Source organism: Pseudochaenichthys georgianus, chromosome 6, assembly GCF_902827115.2.
Source record: "Pseudochaenichthys georgianus chromosome 6, fPseGeo1.2, whole genome shotgun sequence".
NCBI classification, from domain to species: Eukaryota; Metazoa; Chordata; class Actinopteri; order Perciformes; family Channichthyidae; genus Pseudochaenichthys; species Pseudochaenichthys georgianus.
In genome coordinates this window covers 26,532,385-26,554,994 of record NC_047508.1, presented here as the reverse complement: position 1 = coordinate 26,554,994, position 22,610 = coordinate 26,532,385, and the positions used below count along the sequence as shown (strand labels likewise).

Here is a 22,610-nt window from a genome sequence, read left to right as displayed (position 1 = left end):
CTCACATTGGTTTCTCATACAGCATCTCTGTATACTATAGTATGTGTATTCACCAGGTATTCACTCTCTGTCCTAAACGGCTTGTTGGAGCTCCTGCCCCCCCCCTCCCTGTGAGCCCAGTGTGCTCTGATTGGTCGGGACGTTGCTAGGCTCGTTGCTGCGAGCTGCTGTGAGGAGCGGACAGGTTTCCGGGTCGGCGATACAGCGAGAACAAGCGAATCTCATCATGAGCACACACAAACACTCACAGCCGAAGTAAAAACAATAATTGTGGCTTGATATTGAGTAAGAAAAAGGTTTATAACGCTATGAGAATGGGTCTGCGGAGAGCATTTCTCCGCCATCCCAACTCGTCTATTACCAGCGTTCAGGGAGCTCTATGCAAGTCAATGGGGACTCCCTGTTAGTTAGCCAAGGGATCCTGGTGTGTGAGGTGCTCTGCGGATTGGTCCATTTGGGCCAATTCGGTCATTTGTTGTTGATTTGGGTATTCATACGTCACAGAACCCAGGAAGAAAACAATGGAAAATGAGAAATCTCCAAGGAGGCGTTCTGGGGCAGCATAGACAGGTCTTTTCTGTGTTAGAGTTTTACTCGCTAGGGTGTACTTTGAGGGTTTTTGACTCTGCAGACCGTTTACGTGCATAAAAACCTTCATAACACACAAGGGGACGGTTAGTAACCGGAACATCATGACATGGGCCCTTTAAACTCTGAAGCAACTGCTTATAGCACAAATCACAATGCTACTGGTCCTGCTTATCTTTGTAAAGATTGTAACAATGCTTGGACAGAGAGAATGCTTTTCACAGCTTACAAGTACTAAATAGTCAGATGGATAACCAAAGCAACATTTGTTGTGGAGTTAGAGGTAATATTGGATCCATTCGGTTCTCACTAGTTCCTTAAATAAGGTCATTATTGATATTTATGGGTGTCCAGGGCTTTCTGAAATGTTTTGCAGCCCCTCTCTTATCTAGAAAAGTGAGGAATAACTCAAACCAGACCCATCTGTGGGGACGGGGCATTATCTGTCTCATATGAAAAATGAGGGGAAAGAACACTGAGCATGACATGTAATCTTCATTTCACCTACTTTTTTAAAGTAATGATGCTGGAATGCAACTGTGGATCGTAAAAAAAAGTTTATGGACACTTAAGCTGTTGAAAATACTTTCTACAGCCAAAGCAACCTTAGTTGAAAATGTATATGGCGATGTTTGTCGTAGTCATTGTTGGTGATAGAATACATATAATTGTCCTTTTTAGGCCATATTGTGTGTTAATGTCCAGCTCTTGCAAAGTGTTGAATATTAAGAACTGATTTACAAATCTGTTAAACACGTTTGCTCTTTTATCTTTGCTAATTGTCATTGCCTGGGACCAAAGTCACTTTTAAACTCCTTGGAGACAGGATGTTGGACAGAGAAGCACACTCAGGGACAGAGGGTTTAATGTGTTTGTGTTTGAGGTGCTGAAAGGAACTCATTGATGATGACACTCGTCTCCTGAAACAGACAACAGAGAAAAGCTTACTCAGCACCTTGGTGCCACCCCCTCACCTATAAAAACATACAAACCTTCCTCCACCCACTGTGAGTGGCCTGTATTCCACTCAATCCTCTCTCTCCTCTCTCTCCTCACTTCCTGCTAAACTTCTTTACTCCCACGACTGGTCCCATGTCCTCTCTCTCAGGGGGAATGTAAACAAAATGACAGGTGCAAAGGCCACTAAGACCCATGTGTTCCTTAATAGGCCCACACAGCAGAAAACCTGCGTTTTCTTTGGTGTGTGTGTGTGTGTGTGTGTGTGTGTGTGTGTGTGTGTGTGTGTGTGTGTGTGTGTGTGTGTGTGTGTGTGTGTGTGTGTGTGTGTGTGTGTGTGTGTGTGTGTGTGTGTGTGTGTGTGTGTGTGTGTGTGTGTGTGTGTGTGTGTGTGTGTGTGTGTGTGTGTGTGTGTGTGTGTGTGTGTGTGTGTGTGTGTGTGTGTGTGTGTGTGTGTGTGTGTGTGTGTGTGTCTGTTTGCGTTTTTCTTTATGATCTCCTAAAGCAGAAATGCATAACAAAGTGCTCCCTAGGGATAGCCATGTGTTTTTTGGTAATGAACACAATGGGGTGTTTTCTGTGTTTGTGTGTCTAGGCATGCAATGATATTTGACCTATTGTACTCTAGACAAAGTGATGAAGAAGTGAATGCAGGAGTTCTTCCTCCCTTAGGATTGTCATGTGATAGTCACAGAGCTAAACAAATACAGCAGAATGTGCAGAATCTGTTGGATCAGCAGCAATTCAGAGTATTTATAAAGGCAACACGTCTAACAGATTTGGCTGTGATCATTTACATACATTTGTACGAGACTAAAATTGTAAATATATTCTCTGCCAATGTAAAGATAGAGACAGCGGCAGCCCAATACAAATGTTTTGGTTTTACTTTCTTTCCAAAAAATGATATTAGACTGCACTCTCAGTTATAATATAAACTTGTAAGCAAGTTTGTCATACTTATAAAGGCTGCTTTGGTGCATGAACAATAATGACTGAAACCAAATAAACCATTAATACAAAATAAATGAAAAAGACAGTTCAGCATTTGCATGAATAAATAAACAAATGTATTTATTTGGCACAGCAGCCAGTGAATATTTAAAATGTGTGTACAGAAAAGCAAAGACCAAAGGAAACTGCATCACAAATGCTTGAATTTATAAGTAATTATACACTGCTGAAAGATACATTGTTTCTACTAATGAGCTAACAAAAAGGCATTTAATTAACATGTTGGACTACAAACATGGCTTTCAAACTGAATATGCCAATTAGGAAGTGATTTGAGAGAAACATTTGATCAATTCTGACTGTGAGTCCAATACTTCTAAGTTTTCTTTCCCAATCCCCTCATTGGCAACATACCTTTAGCTTTAAAACATAAGTGGTAGTTAGTTAAACTGACTACCACAGCAATGCTGATGACAGTCAAAACAAAGTAAAAGAGTTCACACCAAGCTGGCGGTCAAATAAACACTTTACTTCTTTGTGTGTGTGTGTGAATATTAAAACCATGGTGATATTAAATTAATCACCATGTTAAGTTAATCACGTTTGACACATTTTTGTGTTAAGATGAATTAACGACACAGGCGTTGGTAGATAGTGAATATGATGATGGTGGGATAGAGCTTATCTCTCAGCTGGACATGTGTTGTTGAAGCAGGTGATTTCTGAAGTGTCTGGCTCATTTCGCCCTCACTCCCTGTGCTTTTCATCCCTCTCCGTTTCCATCTGTCCGTCATCCCCTTCCCTCTTCTGTCCCTCAACCTCTTTCATCAGTCGCACCTTAATCTCTCCTCACTTAATTTCAGCCTTCACGCTCCTTCTCCGTCTACTTTGTCTCCTCATACTTTAAGTGACATCTCCGCTATTTCCCACAGTCTCTTCCCTTCTGCGTTTCCCTCCACACCTTCTGCCTCGTGATGGGTTTTGATTAAGGCATCCTCAACCAGCTGCTCACAGCACCTGCAGCACACCACCAACACACACACTACCCCCTCGTAAAAAGTCAGCTATTAAAGATTTGAGCTGGAAAAGATTCCTCAAGACTTTCTCACAGCATAATGTTGTGTGTGTGCATCTGTAAGTACCGCTGTGCTTATTCACCTACCAGAGCCAGGAATGCAGGCCCATTAGAAAATAAGAAAAAGCACAAATTATCTAAAATTGTATCCATGGTGTTCATTAGAACCAAGCACAGCCTGCCTTAAAGCAAGATAAGTTATTAACCTGACACTTAAGATGTGCTTACATCTTAAACCTTTAAACCACTTACCCACAATCTTGCTTCATTTAACTTATTAAAGCTGGGTTTCATTGGATTACACCACATGCAGGCAGGCTTGGTCACTGTTACGTTCCCTCCTGGACTAGGGGTACCAAAGGGAAGTGACACAAATATAAAATAACCGGGTGAGAGAAAAGAGGAGAGGAAGCCACATGGTCTTTTAATTGATAAAAGAAAAAGAGGCTCACCAGCCAATTTGCAAAGCAAACTTAAGGTAACTAAGAACAACTTTCTTCTGAAAGAAAGTGACTAAATTAAACAATACACAAAGGTAAACTGGAGCACATCTAACAATGAGCAAAATACAGGTTGACCTAACAGGTAGGAATGTTACGTATTGCGCCAAGGCTTCGGAGCGTGTGTCGAGTAATCCCCGAAGCTTTTTGTGAAGCTTGTATCGAGGCTTGTATCGTTTTGGGCCAGTGACGTCATCGATGACAAACGAAGCCTCGCTGCCTGTCGATACCACGTGACTGCTTCAGAAAGTGCTTTAGATCGGTTGAACCACAACGCTCATATTACCAATGGATGTATAATAAGAACAATATTACCCCTCCTGTACCCGGGCCTGGTGACACGATGGAATTAAGAGAGCTCAGACCCTCACTTATAGGTCGGAACATATCATAAGTATAAATAAATGTAGGAATAAATAAATACAGGAATAAATAGTATGCAGTTTTTTCGGGAATATTCAGTGTGTGGGCTGTGGCTCAGCTGGAAAGCAGTTGACTCACAACCGCAGGGTCCCTGGTTCAACTACTGAAAAATACGTCTTTTTTTTGTTTATAAAAGCTACAGCTAAATGAGATAATGTAGTTAATAACTGTATTCTTTGATATGGTTTAGCCTTTCTCACGCTACAACATGGTTACGTTTACGAACATTATTAAGGAATACAAATCCCTCTTTGCAATGTTTACCAGCCTGCTTAGGCTTTTCAATCACAATCATTAAACTGGAATAAATACAATATTGTTAACATGAAAATATGATTTAATGTTCGTTGTTTAGAGTTATTCTAAGGCTTTACTCAATGGGAACTCGGTACGAGATAGAGCACACTGTTGAGATGTCCAACCTGCCTGTTTTACACACTTTGACCAACAGGGGGGTTTGTGTTCAGATGAAGCCCATGATGAAGCCTCATGAGATGAACCCTTTTGCAAACCAATTGGCTGGAAAGCTTCAAAGCTTCATAAGGCTTCATCTCACCATCACTACACGTAACTGTAACTGGATTACTTTCAGAGCCATGTATTCAGTAATCAGTAACTGACATTTACAAAGTAACCCTCCCAACCCTGCTACTAACTAACAGGTCTCACACAAAGACACGACACATGCTGCACATGTCACACATGCAGCCAGACAAGAACGAAGAGAGCGACTGCCGCCTTTCTCAGGTCCTTTATGGAGGCCCTGATTGGGGATTGGGAGCACCTGAGGAAGAGGCTGCACCTGGAGGGAGACAATCAGGGGGAAAGGGAGAGAGGCACACACACACAGACACCCACACACAAGCACCCACTACGGCACGTAACAGTCACACATAAAGCTGCATCACTATTCCTTGAAGGAATAGGCTTATTCAAATGCTGAGACACAAAGAGGGACACGAACAAAGACACACCATCTGGGTGAGTTTAAATGACTGGCATTACGTAGCCACAGATGCCTTTGTTTTGGATGGCAGAGGGCCCCGGCTTTAAGACACACAAACAAATATATAAATACCAATCGAATGAGCAGAGGCATTGCATAAGGGAGTTTTTATGTGTTTGATATGTATCCCATGTGGTTTGTAAATCAGTTAGGTGTGTGAGGAAATGAGAATGTGATGGGAGACAGACTAGTAGGTCTAATGGCAGTAAGGGTCAAGATCCAAAGAGTCTCAGAGGCCTGGGGGTCTGCCTCTGGCTGGACAACACATCATCAGTGTCAGACCTAAAACACCACACACACATTCATATGGAGAAGGGTAAACAGGAAAATATTCATGCTTTCCTACATGCAGTTCGCGCCTGGGCCTCCTGCTCTAGCTGTCTTATCTTACACCTCTGGGGGGCCGGAGCAAGGCTGTGGGAGGTATGCTTTTGAAGCATCCACACACACACACACACACACACACACACACACACACACACACACACACTCTGCCATGCTCTTTTGCTGTCCTCTGAACACAGCTGTGTTGTTTTAGGCCCTGACAGCAGCCACCTGATGAATCATTATGTATGCTAAATGAAAAGAGCGGACCATAAACATTAGCACGCTACTTACCCTACTTGAATGTGAATGTGTGAACACACACACACCACACACACACCAGTTTTGCCAAATACCTTCTTTAGCATCTGCTTACTGCTTACACTCATCATGCATCTTAATATATCTCCACGCCACATAATGACCCCTGGCTCCCCAGCCTGAGGTTGACACTCACCACACCCAATTCAATATGTTTCCTGTTTCAGGGTCATTACCATGTTTAACGCACCGTGGATACAAATCAGGTGTGAAAATCCATGTGTGTACAGGGTGGCATCTATCAAGCAGGTGATTTGTAATGTTAAGCCATTCGGATTGATTGTTTTGGGGGTTAGGGAAACTAACCTTCGTGTTTTATTGAATGAATATGCCTGATATTGTTACCATGACCTTGTTCTTTGTGATAAAGCTCTTATCCATTTTGTTGTCCCCCAGGTCAAACTGGATGACCGTGTTGTACACACAGATCGAGGTCTCCTGATTCGCTCCCTCCAAACCTCTGATGCCGGTGTGTACGTATGCGTTGCTCAAGAGCACACAGACTTCACCCACACTCTCCTCCGTCTCAAGCTTCAACTCGTTACAAATGGACAACTGGATGGAAAGCCCAAGCCCAGTGAAGACCCTGCAGTGGAACTACGCCACGGCGTGGATTCCCGGCAGTACTATAAAGACTACCTGAGAGTGATGAGCTCCCCCTTCGGCTCTCTGGAGGAGTACTGTGATTCACTGTGGCTGGAGAAGAGGCCGACAAGAATACGGGGACGAGGCTTAGGAGCTGGAAAATGGAAACATATACAGGAAATGAAGAAGAGCAGGAACAGGAGACAACACAGAGAGAGGGAGGAAGAGCGGGATAAACAGGAGCGAGGGAGAGTGGTGAGGACAGCAAATCAGTGAAGGGCGTGGTAAAAAAGAACATTCAGGGTTAGTTGTCTATTCTTAAAAAAGCAGAACGTGACACAGAACAGATACATTCATAAGCAAGCTAAATCTAAGCTTGTTTATATGGTGTGAAAGACCAATATTAATTTTAACGAGCAAATGTAATAAGTATTAAATGAGCGAAGAGAAGTAGCTGTGTATACGTCATTTCTTTCATCTGCTCACACCTGTTCTGTTGTAGAAAACATGCTTTTAAAGACGTCAGAGACTGAATGACCACATTTTTGCAATGTTAAAAACGTTGCTAAGTTATCTATAAACTTCTATTGCAGCCACAGTGATTATGGAGATAAACTGACCAGATGAAGGATTGCAACATTAGTGCCATTTCCTTCAGGTGCCACTGGCAAAATATATCTCCTAACCATACAGACTGAAGGTGATCCTTTGACCTTTTCCAAAATTGCTGAGATTAGAAAAGAATAAAAGTAACAGACTTTGCTTTTGGTGTTGACAATGGATTAATGTTGAAAGACTGTAAATATTTATATACCATGTACAGTATAGGAGATGTGGCATGCTGAATGTAGTCTCATTACTGATTGACATAACTATGATAATCCTGTATTATGCTTGAGCTGACAAAATGTCATATTTTTGTACAAACTTTTCACTCGTATATACAGTACTGTAGATTTGATAGTTTTTCTTAATTGCTGAAAGTTATTTAAATAAATGTTCTTGGAAACTCTGTGACCTGAATGCTTGCTTACTTTGTGTGAAGAGATCAAATCAAAACACAGAAAATCTATGACTGTAAAAATGCAGTCACAGGCATTCTTGGGCAAAAGGCAGACACGGTGGAGAATGGACTAGGGTTGGTTCAGCTGAGCCTCTCCTGATATAGCATCACAAGTCCCTGTACACTGTATGCAGATGTCATAATGATTCAGGACCAGCTGGTCTCTTGTATAGTGTGTGTGGGCAACTGTGTTTGTGTGAAAGGGAGTACGTGGGCATTTTCAGGAGAAAACGTGAAAGTCTGTGATCAATAACAAAATTGATAATACTGTAGGAGCGATTTTATGGGTGTTGTTGGCGTGTCAGTTTACTTTATTTATAGTGCAATATTATTTGGAACACTTGGTGGTGGGGGTTAGCTGCACCGGGTTTATAAAAGGGGTCATAGGTGACTGGAAGAGTGAGGACACAGGAGGAAGAGCCAATCTAACCAGCCCGGCAGATGCTCAAGATACAACCATTCACTCGGTAATTAAACCTTGGTAATGTAAACTTTTCATTAAACTGTGCCAGACCAGAAAGCATCTGTTATGTGTCTGCGTCTGGATCACTCATAATCCTGTGATGTAATGGCAAAAAGAATATAGGACATTGGAACAACGAAATTGCCATTACAAATACCATTCAAGTTGTTTGGATTTAATGCTGACAACAGTATGACAAAGATTTCTCAGTACAAAGGTTTTCTCTGTTGAGCTCTGGTGACACACAAATATAAATGTATAGTCTACATTCACTGTCGCACCTGGGCCAGCAGTTGGTGAACACAAGCCTACAAACATGCTACATGTTAATGAAGTAGTTACACCAAAATGGGTTGAGGAAGAATAAAGCCATCACCATGGGCAAAAGGATACATCAACAACAAACTATTGTTTTCCGTAATAGGTTTGATGCACCACCCAACAACAATCCAAATGAAACTGTTTCAAATACTATACTTTCTATGATGCCAAAACAATTTTAATGGCCCAAATACATCTAATGGAGTATTACAAAACATATTCTAGGTTATCAACTTCATCCAATCATATTTTGCAGTATGCAAGCAAACATGCTTTTCTGGCTATTCTGACCCACAACCCTGATATATGAGCAAGAGGGTTATAGTTCAAGGCAAAATGATATGACCTGTTATTATGTTCCAATTGTATGCACATGCAACAGTGCATACTTTGTTAAGGCAGCTGCATAGTACTGCGAGTAAAAAGAAAAATAATGTGATATGGAACACAGCCAGACACACCTGACAGGTGCATGCTGGCTGTGTTCTTTGTCTAATTGTCTCAGATTTGTCTCTCTTCTGGTTAATTATTATAAAGTTATGCTAGGAAATGCACTTGTGCATTTGAAAAATTGTTGTTTGGGTTTGAAAATAAGTAATAGTGGTTTAATTTGTATATCAAAATAGTTTGTTGTAGCCTACATGTCTTCTTCTGGGTATCTCATATATTATGTTTATTCTTATAAGAATTGACATGTCACAATCAGATTGTTTTTCTGATTGTCATGGTGCAGCCAATTTTTTCTGATACTGATCCCTCCCCCGCCCTATATGAAGACTATAAAAACATATTCCTTGTTAGCCTTTGAATTATTTTTCTGATGTCATAGGCCTCCACTATTTGTGTGTCTGTGGTGAGGCTTGGCATGTTGTTTCCTTAACTTTTAAAAATACCAGAATGCGCCTAATTTCCTTGTACTGGCCCTCAATACCTATGCACATACAGTGAGGACTGCCTAGACCGGTCTCTCACTTTGTGTTTCTCTACAGTGATTTCTCCACGTTTCTTATAACAAAGACAATAAATATTTCAACACTGCCTCCTTGTCTATAGTTTATTTATCAGTCAGCTGCAAAGAACAAACTACATCTTCCCAAAAAAGGAAACAGCATAGGGACACCAGTAAAGCACGAGAACAGACTTTAGCACAGTATTACTTAAGAAATAAACACAGATGGTATATGTCTCTGAATAAACTGAATTAAATGTTTAGATTATAATCACCATTTTTTTTTTTTAGAGAAGCACAGTGCAAATGGCATACATTTTGTAGAAATAAATGTACTCGTAGCAATCTTTTGGCTAAGATCAGTGTTGTTTGCATCCTGCTGGTTCTACACATTAATAATTTCCCCATCTGCCTCTCACTTTCATGGGATAAAGGCTGAGGATAATTACGAAAAATGGCCAAAGGAGAACAAAAAAAGTAATTTAAAAATGAGAAGTTTGAGAGATGATGAAAACTTTAAGAGATTAAAAAAGGTATGAATGTATCAAAGGCATTAGCAAAGCATTGGCCGTTGGTAAAGTTAGAGACGTCGGTCATGTTTATGCGGTGTTTCCAGCACGGTCCTCACTGTCTGCAGTTCTCGATGCTGCCAGCAGGCTCCGCCGGAGAATTTCGACAAAGTAAATCGTTCTTATTGGCTGTTCAGGTTAAGCGAATCAGCGCCACATGGAGTCTCTTTTCATTTTTCATCTTATCTAATCTTTCTAACACTCGGATATTTTCAGAACGACATGGGCATCGGAAATGAGGCGGTGAGTCAGAGTGGTGTGAACGTGATTTGCATGGCTGCTGTGTTTTAATGTTGTATCACAAAATCGGCTTGTAGGCCTATAGCTACAGGTCTTCCGGTTTCCAGCTGATATTACGCAGGCGCAGAACGCTATAGCTGGCCCTATGTCCAAGGCTGTAGTCTTTGTGTTCAAGTTCTTCGATCCTGGTTTAGTTGGAAAAGGTTGCACTAAACTGCACCTTATTGATGATGGCAACAGTCAGTAGAAAAGACTAGGCCCTACTTGTTGGTGATTTTGTTTTAAACATTGTCTGTAATAACAAGTGTGTATAACAAGATGATTACAAATGTTAGGTTGTTTATCCAGTAACTTCCTATCTACATAATGTACCTTGGCTTTACTTTACTAAATAAGAGGTGTACTTTCAGGTGTTGTTTCCTTGTATGGAGCTTTTCCCAATGTAGGCACATTTGGGCATCAGGCAGTTGTGAATCAATACATCAATCAATCAATGTTTATTCATAGGCTAGCCCAATATCACAATTGTTACATTTGTCTCAGTGGACTTCACAATTTGTACAGAATATCAGTATGACAATACGACACCCTCTGTCCTTAGACCCTCACACCGTACAAGGAAAAACGTCCAATTGTCATTGTTAAATGAGTTAACCTGACCTTCACATTTGGCTGGAGAGGCACCACTGAGTAAAGATGACTTGTTGCAAGACGGGCAGACAGAGGCAGTGGGGGGTCGAACAAGGAAACTGAATTCAAAGAAGGAAACCAGATTTTACGAAAGGAAGTGCTTCATTTGATGTGATTGGTGTAATGACCTGTCTGGTTAGGACCCCATGTAGTGGCCTTACAGGATACACAGACAAAGTCACATGCACATTATACTCCCTATTCAGTGTTTTCCTAAGTCTTGCAATCCATGAGGATACATCTAAATCAGAGACAGTGAATGAGATTGGGGTTTGGGCCCAGGTTTGACACTGTAAATTATGTGACTGAACTTTTGTGGCCCCGGTTTACGAAGTGGTTGGTGTGTAGCTATTTTAGATTTCCGTGTCAGGAATCATTACATTCCCGTAAAAAAAAACATTGTTCAGCTGTGTCATATCATTGTTCTTCTGGGTCAGTTACAGTGAGTAAAACATGTCACAATAATTATCAACAGTATCTTTTGTTTGATGACACTTGACAATGACAATAAAGATAGCAATATTATCGGTTGACCTACATTTGTCATTCTGTCTGCCTCTATCATACTGACACCAATGAGCACATATTTATGTCAGTTTAAGCATATGTCCAGGTGCAAGAGTTTAAAGGTAAGGTATTTTCTAATAAACACTAGGTGTGCCACAGAAAACTTCCACAGGACACCCGGAGGATCAAGATATCAAACACCATGACAGGATAGATGAGAAGAGAGCGGAATTGAGATGTCAGACCGGAGAGGTGTTCCTGGTTCAATATTACAGGGTATTTACTGCTGTGCAGATGTGTGTATTTGTCAGGTGTTGACAGTGAACTTCTGGGCTGGGCGGAGAGACCCAAGTGTTGCATGGGAGCTGTCGGGCTGGGCGGTATTGATGGCTGCCTGGGGGTATTGGAAGGCAAGAGGTATGTGTGTCTGAGCTACAAACAGTTGTTCCCTGCGAGTAATGACTACTTGTGTTCTCTCTGCCTGATTTACAGATGTACATGATCTATCCTCACTCCTGAATTTGTGGCAGGACAGGCAGGATGCAGTGAATATCCTGAACACACCCTATGATAGATGTTTTCATTGGTTGTGTTTGTAGAGCTCCCTTGAAATTCCATGTAAATGAGATGTCTCCTGTGAATGTGCTCCTCCATGCCCCGTCGTTGCGAATGCTTTGTAGATATGGTATGCACGTTTTTTGTGTCGGCTGTGGGGTCGTCGCTGCTAATTGGATATCGGGTGTCAGTTGGAGTTGTGCATCCATGCATATCTGCTTTCACCAAGGTTTTGATCAGGCCCATTTTCTTCTCATTAGAGGTCAGGGGTTACAAGAAAGGCTGCTGGGCTCATACATCTCTGGTATCAAAGAAGCAGAGTTGCAAGATACTGATTGTACTCCTGTGTCTAAAGTCTCATCAAATATCAAACATTACATTAAATGATATGGCTGTTGTTGTAGCCTTTCCCTACTGGGAAATGATAATGTTTCTCCAAAAATGTCAAACATGAGAAAACGTCCTGATTATTTTTGGTCGGCACATGCATTCAATGTGATGTTATTAACTGCTGTTGGTATGACTTTGTTGCTTACAGCTGTCAGATGTAGAGACAATAACCTATACAACTAAACACATCTTACTCCAATCAAACCCTTAATAATTTTATTATCTCAGATTCATCTAATAATAATTAATAATTCCTTGCATTTATTATAGCGCTTTTCCAGTGCTCAAAGCGCTTTACAGATACACACATTACACATATTTGTTATACATGCAATGGTCACAATACCCACAGGAGCAAGTTCAGGTGAAGTGTCTTGCCCAAGGACACACCAGCTTTACAGACGCACCCGCACAGCACACTGCGCCACACCATCCATCTTCACGCCTCAAAGTCATCGAGGCGCTTTTACAAGTACACATTGATATTATACATGTACTGTGGACAATACCCACAGGAGCAAATCCGGGTGAAGTGTCTTGCCCAAGGACACAACGGCCTGACGCAGTGGCGGCAGGAGCGGGTTTCGAGCTGGAGTTCCCCAGCACACCCCTTGATCTGATGATCGGATGCACAGACCACTGCGCCACCCGTCCCATCTGTAACTTGGGAGTGTTTCTAGTACTTGTAGACTGCAGAATTGAAAAGGAAAAGATAGTATAGTCCAAAGGATTTGGTTGTGTTCATTTTTAAATAAGTATATCATTTTAATTTCTCCCCAAATGTTTTCACCCAGCGGCAGCCTGGCTATTACTCATGTTACCGTATCATCTCATTAAGTCGCCTATAGAATCCTCATGCTACAGACATGTGAAAAGGATTAAAGAGGAGCAGACCTCCACATGAAGTGGTCAGGTTTCCACTGATTAATCAGAACATCAGTTCAATTAGAGCATAACATTCAATGTTTATGGTACTGCAAGTGTCATCAAGTTTAAATAAATGTAAGGTTTGTGTTACCCGTTTCAAAGAAGAAGTTCTTTAAACTGGCTCCTGTCTAGAATCTGATCTACAGGAGATGCTGTAGAAACAATATCCAAATGCTAAACGATGATGTATCGAATCATTAACTGGCCAAGAATCCAATCTTTATAGATTATGGTTTGAAAATATGTGCAGAGTCAATATACTTTTGAATTTGTGTATTAAGGTCCTATTTTTTGTTGTTGTAAAATGTCTAATGTAACATAACTTTGAATTGAGTACCATATTAAGATGCTTTTCCTCCTCTGTGAAAATGAAATAGTGAATAAGAGTAGAGAGCTTGGACAATGTGCTGTGCATGAGTACCGACACGCCATGTCCTGTGTGTGCCTTGTATTATGGAAACCCAAACCCCACGAGAGAATACCTTCAGCCACGGAGGTTAATGAGCTCAGTAAACATGGTAATCTTCCAGAACATTGGGTCCGGGGAGGATTTTCAGCTATTTTCATTGTGTAGGTGTGAAGAAAGCACTCCAATTTCAAGGTTGATTTTGTAGATCAGGACATATTATTTTCTCAAAACATCCATTTTAATCAGCTTCAGGTCAGTCTGACTTTTAGGCAGGTTGTTTTTGTTAAATGTAGTATTTCCAACATAAAGACAACAATTGTTTAATCTGTGTCAAATTCATGGCAGCCTTCAAATATGTTTAAATCACTCCCAGGAATCATTACTCGATTCAGGGGTTTTGTCTGTTTTTATAGTTTTCAATTGTTTTTACATCATGTCAAAAAGGGGACATGTTTAACCAGCTAAGTCCTGTTAAATCTGAACACATATTTGACAGAAAAAAACATTACACTTGCAGTTATTTGAAATGGGTTGCAATCTTATGAAAACTTTAGGAATTCCATAAAATATCCATGTATGAATAAAGGCAAGGTGTTATTCATAGTCAATGTATTATGCACATTCTCAGTTCCACTTTAAAAAATCTGAGCTACCCTTTTTAAGATAAATAATAACAAAAAATCCATAGCATAATATTAAACATGAACACGTTTGAGTTGACTGTTTGCTCAACTTTAGACTTTAAAGAGACTTAGAAAATGAACATCAATAAAATAATAACTCACTATAAAAAGTGCATTAATAATTAAATATCTCCACATTAAAATGTGTAATTCAGAGTTACCTACTGTATATTATTATTATTCACCCTCTGAATGATACAATGTACTCACAATATAAATTACAGTAATAAAGTAATTTGTACTGTGATGATAGCTTTTACAGACTATATTTCTAATTCTATTTCTCTACCGTTAAACCATTTGGATATTACAATTTTAACCAATTGAGACAAATGATGTGAAGTTATCCTAATTTGGAGAGTGGTGAGAACATTTTTACCTCTGCAAATGAGCAGATGTTACTGTTATTTCGCATTTTAGAGCCGAGACACACCATTGACAGACAGATCATTCATCTACAGTTAATTGAATGTACTTAATGAATAGGCATATCAAGTTGAACGACGGCATCAGCATGAGCCTTATTGCATTAGGCATTACAGTTTGTTGATGTAGCTGTGTGTGTGTGTGTGTGTGTGTGTGTGTGTGTGTGTGTGTGTGTGTGTGTGTGTGTGTGTGTGTGTGTGTGTGTGTGTGTGTGTGTGTGTGTGTGCAACACCAGGACAGACACAATTCCCAACTGTATGTGTTTCTGTATGAGTACGTGTGTTTGCTTGTGTGTGTCTCATATTGCTCCTGGCATTCACAGATCCCAGGAGCCAACACGGTGTGCGTATCCATGACATGGATACAGCTTGCAGTAAGGTTTGATGCCACACCTCATTGACCTTTAGCCTTAATCGTTTTTTCCAATTGGTCACATGGACTGCACTAATCTCATTTGGAAAATATTTCCCTGATTGTTGAGGCAGATATCAACTGTTATGTAAGGAGGTGCAGGCAAATCTAATTATATCTATATATTAAATTAGTTGAGTTCATATCATCACTGCTGTATCTAAGTTCCAATTAATTCTTTAGCAGTTTGACAATGGTGTACACTGCTATGGGCTTGGAAGCAGTTCAGCTACTGGAGAGAGATTAAAGCATCAGTGTCCATATGTCTCCAGACATCTCAGTATCCCCAAGCACATTTATGGTGATGAATAACTTCTTTAAGGGCCCTGTGTTACATATGTAGGCAGCAAAAACAAAAAATGTAGGACACCATCGGGCCATAGAAAAGGATACAGAAATAAAAAAGAGAGGCTCTCATGATATTGATCTTAGAGTACAATCCTTGGCAAGTGGTCAGGGCTATCAGATGTTAGGGTGAGGAGAGGAGCAGGAGAGAGAGGTGAGAAAGAAAAGTGGATTCTGCCCTTAGACTCGACTCTCTGCTTGACTCCAAGGTGAGACAAATTCCTTCTCCTTTTCAAGAGCAATTTCTTATGCATTTTAACCAGTAACAATAGGTTTCAGTGTTGCATTTGTCCTGCCATGGTCGACCACTTGCCTCTTGGGGTCACTAATTCACTCTGCTCATTCTTTGACACTGAGCTGAGCGACAGTGTGAGAGCGAGTCGGTATCATGATCATGCAGTCCTGGGGACTTTTTCTCTGTCTGTGCCGATTTTCTTCGGTTGTTTTTGCCTAGTTTTGGTTGATGACTGTTGGATTCCTTGTCTATTTATTGACATGGCTAAATCCCCAATCCATCACTACTTAGACATGTTAGATACATATTTCATGTAGCAGCATTATGATTTGTTTGTTTGAATTGAGTTGAGTGGCAAGGAACAATATCACTAATGTTTGACACGATTTGATAAATTTTACTGCGGGTCATACTCTTAAGCACATTGCAATGGTACTCAAAATTATGTTTTTTTGACTGCAGTTTGCATTTTATTTAAGGAGGAAAGGCAAAGACACATGTCCTTTTTGTCAAAGACATGGTCTTGGTTTTAAACATGCACCTGTGCTGTGGGCCTGCATGGGCTTTGCGCTGAAAGCATTGTCCCTTTAAATCTGTTTTTGTTTAACAATTCCCAATGTTTAAGCTGCAGTAATGTAGGTGGGAAATTAGATCTATACAATTCTTAAAATAGAACAAATAACATCAGAAGGTGTGATAGAGCACAAATGTTCACACCGGCTCAGAGAACAGGGACTTCAGCTGTGTAAACCAGGAAAGGTATCATAGCACCGTTTAACACATTAGCAAACAAGGCGGCGTAGAGACTCATGAGTGCTTTTAAGACTGTATGTGTGTAACTGTGTGGGTGCACACTTGGTATGTTCTAAGTATTTTCCAGAGGTGTGAATGGCGATGAGTTGCCAGCGTTGGGAGATCAAAAGCTTAGATGAAATGTTTGGCACTGTAGCAGCTGCAGCACTGTGGCTTTCCACTTGATACTGTTAAGCACAGTCAAGGCTGCATGCTCCTTCATTCGTATGTCTGTGTTGAGTGAACAAGCATTCAAGAGCATGTTTCCTTGTTTCCCTAACTCAAAACATTTGCTGAACAACTAAAGACATTTCCTGAAAGTTTAACCCGGTTCGTCACTTCGGTTTTACAAGATCCTCATTAGCTCTTTTGCAACAGTCTGTTGTTCTTTTGCAATAATACACAATGTCCTTCTCTGTTTTATTGTGTACAAGTTTCAAACAAAACAGTTTTATTAAGAGCGAAGGGTATTTCATTTAAGACCCCAGGTGCCTCACCAAATTTACAACATCATTAGAAAAGACTAAATCTGGATAAAGCGACTTTCAGAAAAAGCAACATAGGAACACACAGAAATATATGTTTTGACCTTAAGTTCTTCTAACCTCGCTGCATGGAAAATGCAATATCATCACCAGACTAAGATATTTATAGAAGGGCATTTGACGTGTTACATTTCTATTTACGATCGTTAACAACATTTGGTGCTGGCATCGCAGTGAGAAACGGCAGCATAGCAGTGCAAAGGCAGGGAGTATTGGCATTCTCTGTATTAATCAGTTTCAGTTGAAAAGATAAATGGAAAGGCCATGCTCCTATTGACTGAAGCTCCTTTTCAGATTCAGGGCCATTCAGATGTCCCACTAATGAATGCCAGTCATCGGATGAGAAACAGTCCAGTTTGTGAGGCCTATTGTGTACAGCTGGAAATGAAAAATTACATCCGTGGCTCTACACTGCTTTATCATTCATAAAACTGATGCCATGGCCTGGTGATCTCAGCAGGTTCTCCTCGTGTTTTAAACTGATTTGTATGACGGATGATTCAGTGCTTTCATAAAGGAGAAGCTGCCTGTGCTTCTTTGAGTGTGATAAGCCCCCGTCTTGTAGCATTTCTCTTAATGAGCTCCTTCTACATTCATTTCTAGCTAATTACTTTCCTTAATCATCACCAAACCACATGGTAGTCTATTATGATTATTATTTATGGTAGACTGTAAAATTGACTATATTTTTTATATAGTTTATTTCTTGCTTTCCTGCTTCCTTCCTCTCATCTTCCTTCCTGTGGCTTTGATAACCTTACCCATATGGCTCGGTCTTTGATGTCTTTTCCAAATCCACGTGCTGGTGGGTTGTCATGTTGCTTCATGGCGGGCGCATTCCTATCTTCCAGCGTGAGGGCCTCCTGACATACAAACACACACACACATGGACAGCGTCTCAGTCAAATTAAAATTGAAATATTCCTTCCGCATATGTCTCATGCAAAAATATCAATTTGCACTGTATAGCAATCCAGACATATAGTAGGTATTAAGAACTAGACAGCGTATCATGATCAGCAGATTCTAAAGTTAACCCTTCTCCAACCAACTCCTTTTTACAACTATAGTAAAATAATTCCAAGATGGCATTGAAAGTGCTTGCACAGTGAGAGAAGCATTTTTTTGGTAAGCATGAAGGGCATCGCTATCATCAGCGCAGAGGATGTTCAGTAGCCTTGTGCAAGTGATAGATCACCGCACTCACTGCCATTTTATGGCTCCTTCAGCCATGCTTAAAGTTGAAATATGTGAAAGAATGAGCAGAGAATATATTTCACATGAGACATGGAGGTCACAGCCAACCTGCTATGCATTTTATGGTGGTTCAGATTCCTACTTACTATGTGTGCTTGTGTGCTTGCATGTTTATGTGTGTTAGCTAGGGAGAAAGGGAGAAGGAGATTACATTAAAGCCACTATCAACTTGATAAATGGTATAACGTTCTCAGTGGAGAGTGTCATTACATTGGATTCATTCATGAGTCTTAGTACTTCCAGCTGTTCCAGTCTACTCGCTGGATTCTAGCCTCAACTATTGAGACCTCAACTACTCTGATATCTATCTGGGGAGTGCTAAACATTTTTAAAAGACTGTGGATTTAAACTCTATTAAAGTCAAATGTTTGCCTCATTTAAGGAATAAGTATGACTATTATTTGTACTGTAATCACTCAAACAATTTTGAAAAATTCAACAACATCATGTAAATGTTATGAGTTTTTCTAACCATTAGTCTAACAAGAAAATGTTGCAGCGAAACGGCCGTGATTAATGACAAACTATTTAACGGTGCAGGGATCATTTTAACAACTGGTAATTTGGCTTGATCATATTTTACAGTACATACACAAATGTCCTCTGTACCCTTTTACACTGGCTCGATTATGCAAAGTGTATGCTAATGGTCATTTGTTCTTGTGTGTAATTGTGTGTGTGTGTATATGAAAGAGTGCAGAAGAGAGATAAAGAGAGGGAGGGTGATCACAGAGAGGTATTACTCCCCTGCGAGTGCTGTAAGGGCAGCACTATTATGCAGATGAGAACATTAAATGTGGTTGGACAACACCCAGCATGTCATTAAATCTAAAATGGCAGTGAGACCTAATGGTAGACTGATATTGTAATGTGCTCCATCTTTCCCCCTTTTGTACATTGAACATCCCTGAGCCACCATTAATCACCCGGCAGAGCATTTCGGTCGCTTTCAGTTTTTTTTTATTACGTCTGTCATTCTCTTTGATCTTATTGTCAAATCCTGCTTTTGTCTTTGTCTGCCTCAGCGTGCTCTCTTTGTATCCCACTGTTATACTACTACTACTACTACTAGTTATAGAACCCAAAATAAAAATATGTCCCGCAATGAATTACCTTTGGTCCATCCTATTATACCACTGACTGGACAGCAAGTGTAGATGGCATACATATATCAGTCCATCCCTGTTTGTAATGATGATCTCAGAGGATCACAGGGACATCCATTACCCCATTTACCCAATTATTTCAAATGACGGGTGATTATCAGACATCAGCACCAATACTGATGTAGCACCACCTTTAGAGTAGCTGTTTTGCTGCCTGAATACAGCTATTCATGTCTCAATTTTCTCAGTGTCAACACAGACACACATGCAAACACACGCACACATGCAGTAGTTAGTCCTTGGCCTGCTGTCAGACGCCTATTTTGACAGGTCATTGGTGCACTGTTCACTTTTCAGAGCCATTTAGGGATCCTGGGCGAAGCTCTCATATTCGATGGCAAAGGAAATAGAGCTGTTAGTGCAGGGTCACAACCTTTCACCTGACATGTGAGAAGACTGTGTGTGTGTGTGTGTGTGTGTGTGTGTGTGTGTGTGTGTGTGTGTGTGTGTGTGTGTGTGAGTAGCACACATCCCACTGTTCAACATCCACTGATATGTTGTTTTTGTAGCTCCTCTACCTCTCCCTGTCTATCCATCTGTCCTCAAACCCTGGTCCAGACAAAACCAAATAAACAGGGCTCTTTAGCCAAAATACACATTTCTTAAAATGCCAGTAACCGATTGCATCCCTGTCCTTTAATCAGTGATAATAGCCCTGGGTCTTCATGAATCTACAGGCAAGAATGTGTCTTAAGCGATCCGTCCGTCCTACATCCTGATGATTATCCGTCTCCTCCTCCTGTTCCCTCCTCCTCCCTTCGACATGTCCACCCACCTCCTACAATTCATGGCATCACATTCAGTGATGATGGACATCTCAAGCACAGGCCACTGTTTACTCAGGCTAAAAATAAGAGGTTAGGCTCCAAACGCCATAACCTATGCAAGCCTGAAATGTGTGTGTGTGTTGTGTGTGTGTGTGTGCGCGTGTGTGTGTTTGGTGTGTATCTTTCTGTTTGAGAGGTTGGAGGGGTCATCGGTCATGTCATGTCATGTGTGTATATCTATGCCAGGTAAAAGAGATGTCCAATGAAGGGCAAAGGCTCCTGTGTCTACCAGACATCTCCCATGTGGCATAGTGTCACTTCTCCCCCCCTCTTGCCTCTTCTCCCTATTACCACTTCTCTCCCCCTGACTGGTGGTGATACAGCCAGGACTATTCTTAGCTTCTGTGTCAAGCCTGTCTCTGGGGAGCTGTCGAGGGGTTTCTGTTACATTACACATACACACAGGGGGACACACACACCAGCACACAGGTGTCTTGAAACATCTTTATTTGATCTTCATTAAGCTCTGTAACTCTGAAACCAATTTGACGAACAGCCAATTAAGTACGACAACTGAAAACTCAATTAATTTAGAGGCATGCACATTGGGCTGTTTCAGCACGCTGTCTGCAGTTGACATGTTACTAATGATGGCCCCATCACCCATATTCATATCAAGAGGATATAAACTGTTGCAAATCTAGTTTCTTATGCAGAAAGACCCCATATCTGTCAGGGTTGGGGAAAGATAGGACACAAATGCAGATTGAGGAGGGAAGCAGGTTTCAAAATGAAACAAAAGGCGAGCTTTATTTACAAAAGCTGAAAAACATGAATCCATGAACAGGTACTGTAGCACGAGGTAGCATCCAAACAAAATGTGACTGTGACCAACATGAAGGGAGACATGAAAGACAAACAATAAACCAACATCGAACACAGGAAGAGACAAGACTAACTACAGGGAGGGGTAATCACGAGACGAGAAACAGCCGGGCAGGGAAGGAGAAACACAAGGGCAACAGGTGAACACAATCAGACAATCAGACACACCAGGGAAACTAACGACAGGGAGGAAAACACAGGGAGAAAAGAACAACAAAACAAAACCCATTACCAGACACACAAAACTAAAACCGTGGCATGACATAAGAATTAAGACAATATCTTACTCTGAAAAACAAATGATTATATTTCTCTGCTGTTTGAAATTAAACATCAAAGTAAGTTAGCAATAATTGCATGTTTGTACGACTTATTTTCGATTTTTTAAAAAACATACTCGCTGGTCCTCATATCTATATAGGGTCAATAATGGTAAGGTTAAGGAAGCTAGAGAGTTAATTAAATTAAAAGTTATGCCATAAGGTATACAATGATGTATCTATTTGCATGTACGCCTTAGCCCTTCCTGCAAGTTGTGCATTGCTGTTGCAAAGAAAAGGTAACATTTGTCTTTAGCTTGAAACAGAAAAGTGGCCCTGGGTGACTGACACATCATCACAATAAACTGATGCTATTGCCTGCCCCTTTTTTAACCCTGGTATTTCTAGTCTTTACTTGATAGCCGTTATTCGATCCTACTCATAAACAGGATTTGTGGCTTTAATCGGACACATGCATTACTCCCATCACACTATGAGAATAAGCCTGCCTTTGTTCGTTAGTGAGACAGTACCACCTGGCTTTTGCCGGCAGTTGTGTGTGTGTGTGTGTGTGTGTGTGTGTGTGTGTGTGTGTGTGTGTGTGTGTGTGTGTGTGTGTGTGTGTTTCTTGATCAGGAGTACAGTTGAGACTTCCCTCTCATGTAAATCCCGAAGTAAGCGTCTCGAGCACGTAGCACCTCATAACAAGGGCATTGCCTTACAGACCACACGCAAGATCGGCACCCAGCTAAAGGGTAGACAATCCTGTCAATGTGTCTCTGTGTGTGGCAGAGGAAGGGGCATGAGGCGGAAGGTCTGCTTGAGTTCCCGATGCAGCTGTCCTGACTGGGGTGAGGGGCCTGCAATTCTGCTCTCATCCAGTCAAGCTTCACATGAACACCCTCACACAAATACTGCACTCAACATTCCTTAAAATCATTTCAGTTAAATAAGTGAATCAATGTTTGCTCCCTGACAAATTGTTATTTCCTATATTGTATGTATTTGCTTGTAAAGTAATT

General features: G+C 40.9%; 1 protein-coding gene across 1 annotated transcript in view; it reads left to right on the top strand.

The window, feature by feature from the left end:
* sema3d (sema domain, immunoglobulin domain (Ig), short basic domain, secreted, (semaphorin) 3D) overlaps positions 1–7,761 on the top strand; it is a 35,065-nt gene extending 27,304 nt beyond the window's left edge. The window contains exon 18 of the mRNA XM_034085933.1: positions 6,545–7,761. Coding sequence (XP_033941824.1) covers positions 6,545–7,009 — 465 coding nt within the window. The 3' untranslated portion in view covers positions 7,010–7,761. The remainder of the gene's footprint in view (positions 1–6,544) is intronic.
* Positions 7,762–22,610: the final 14,849 nt, after the last annotated feature.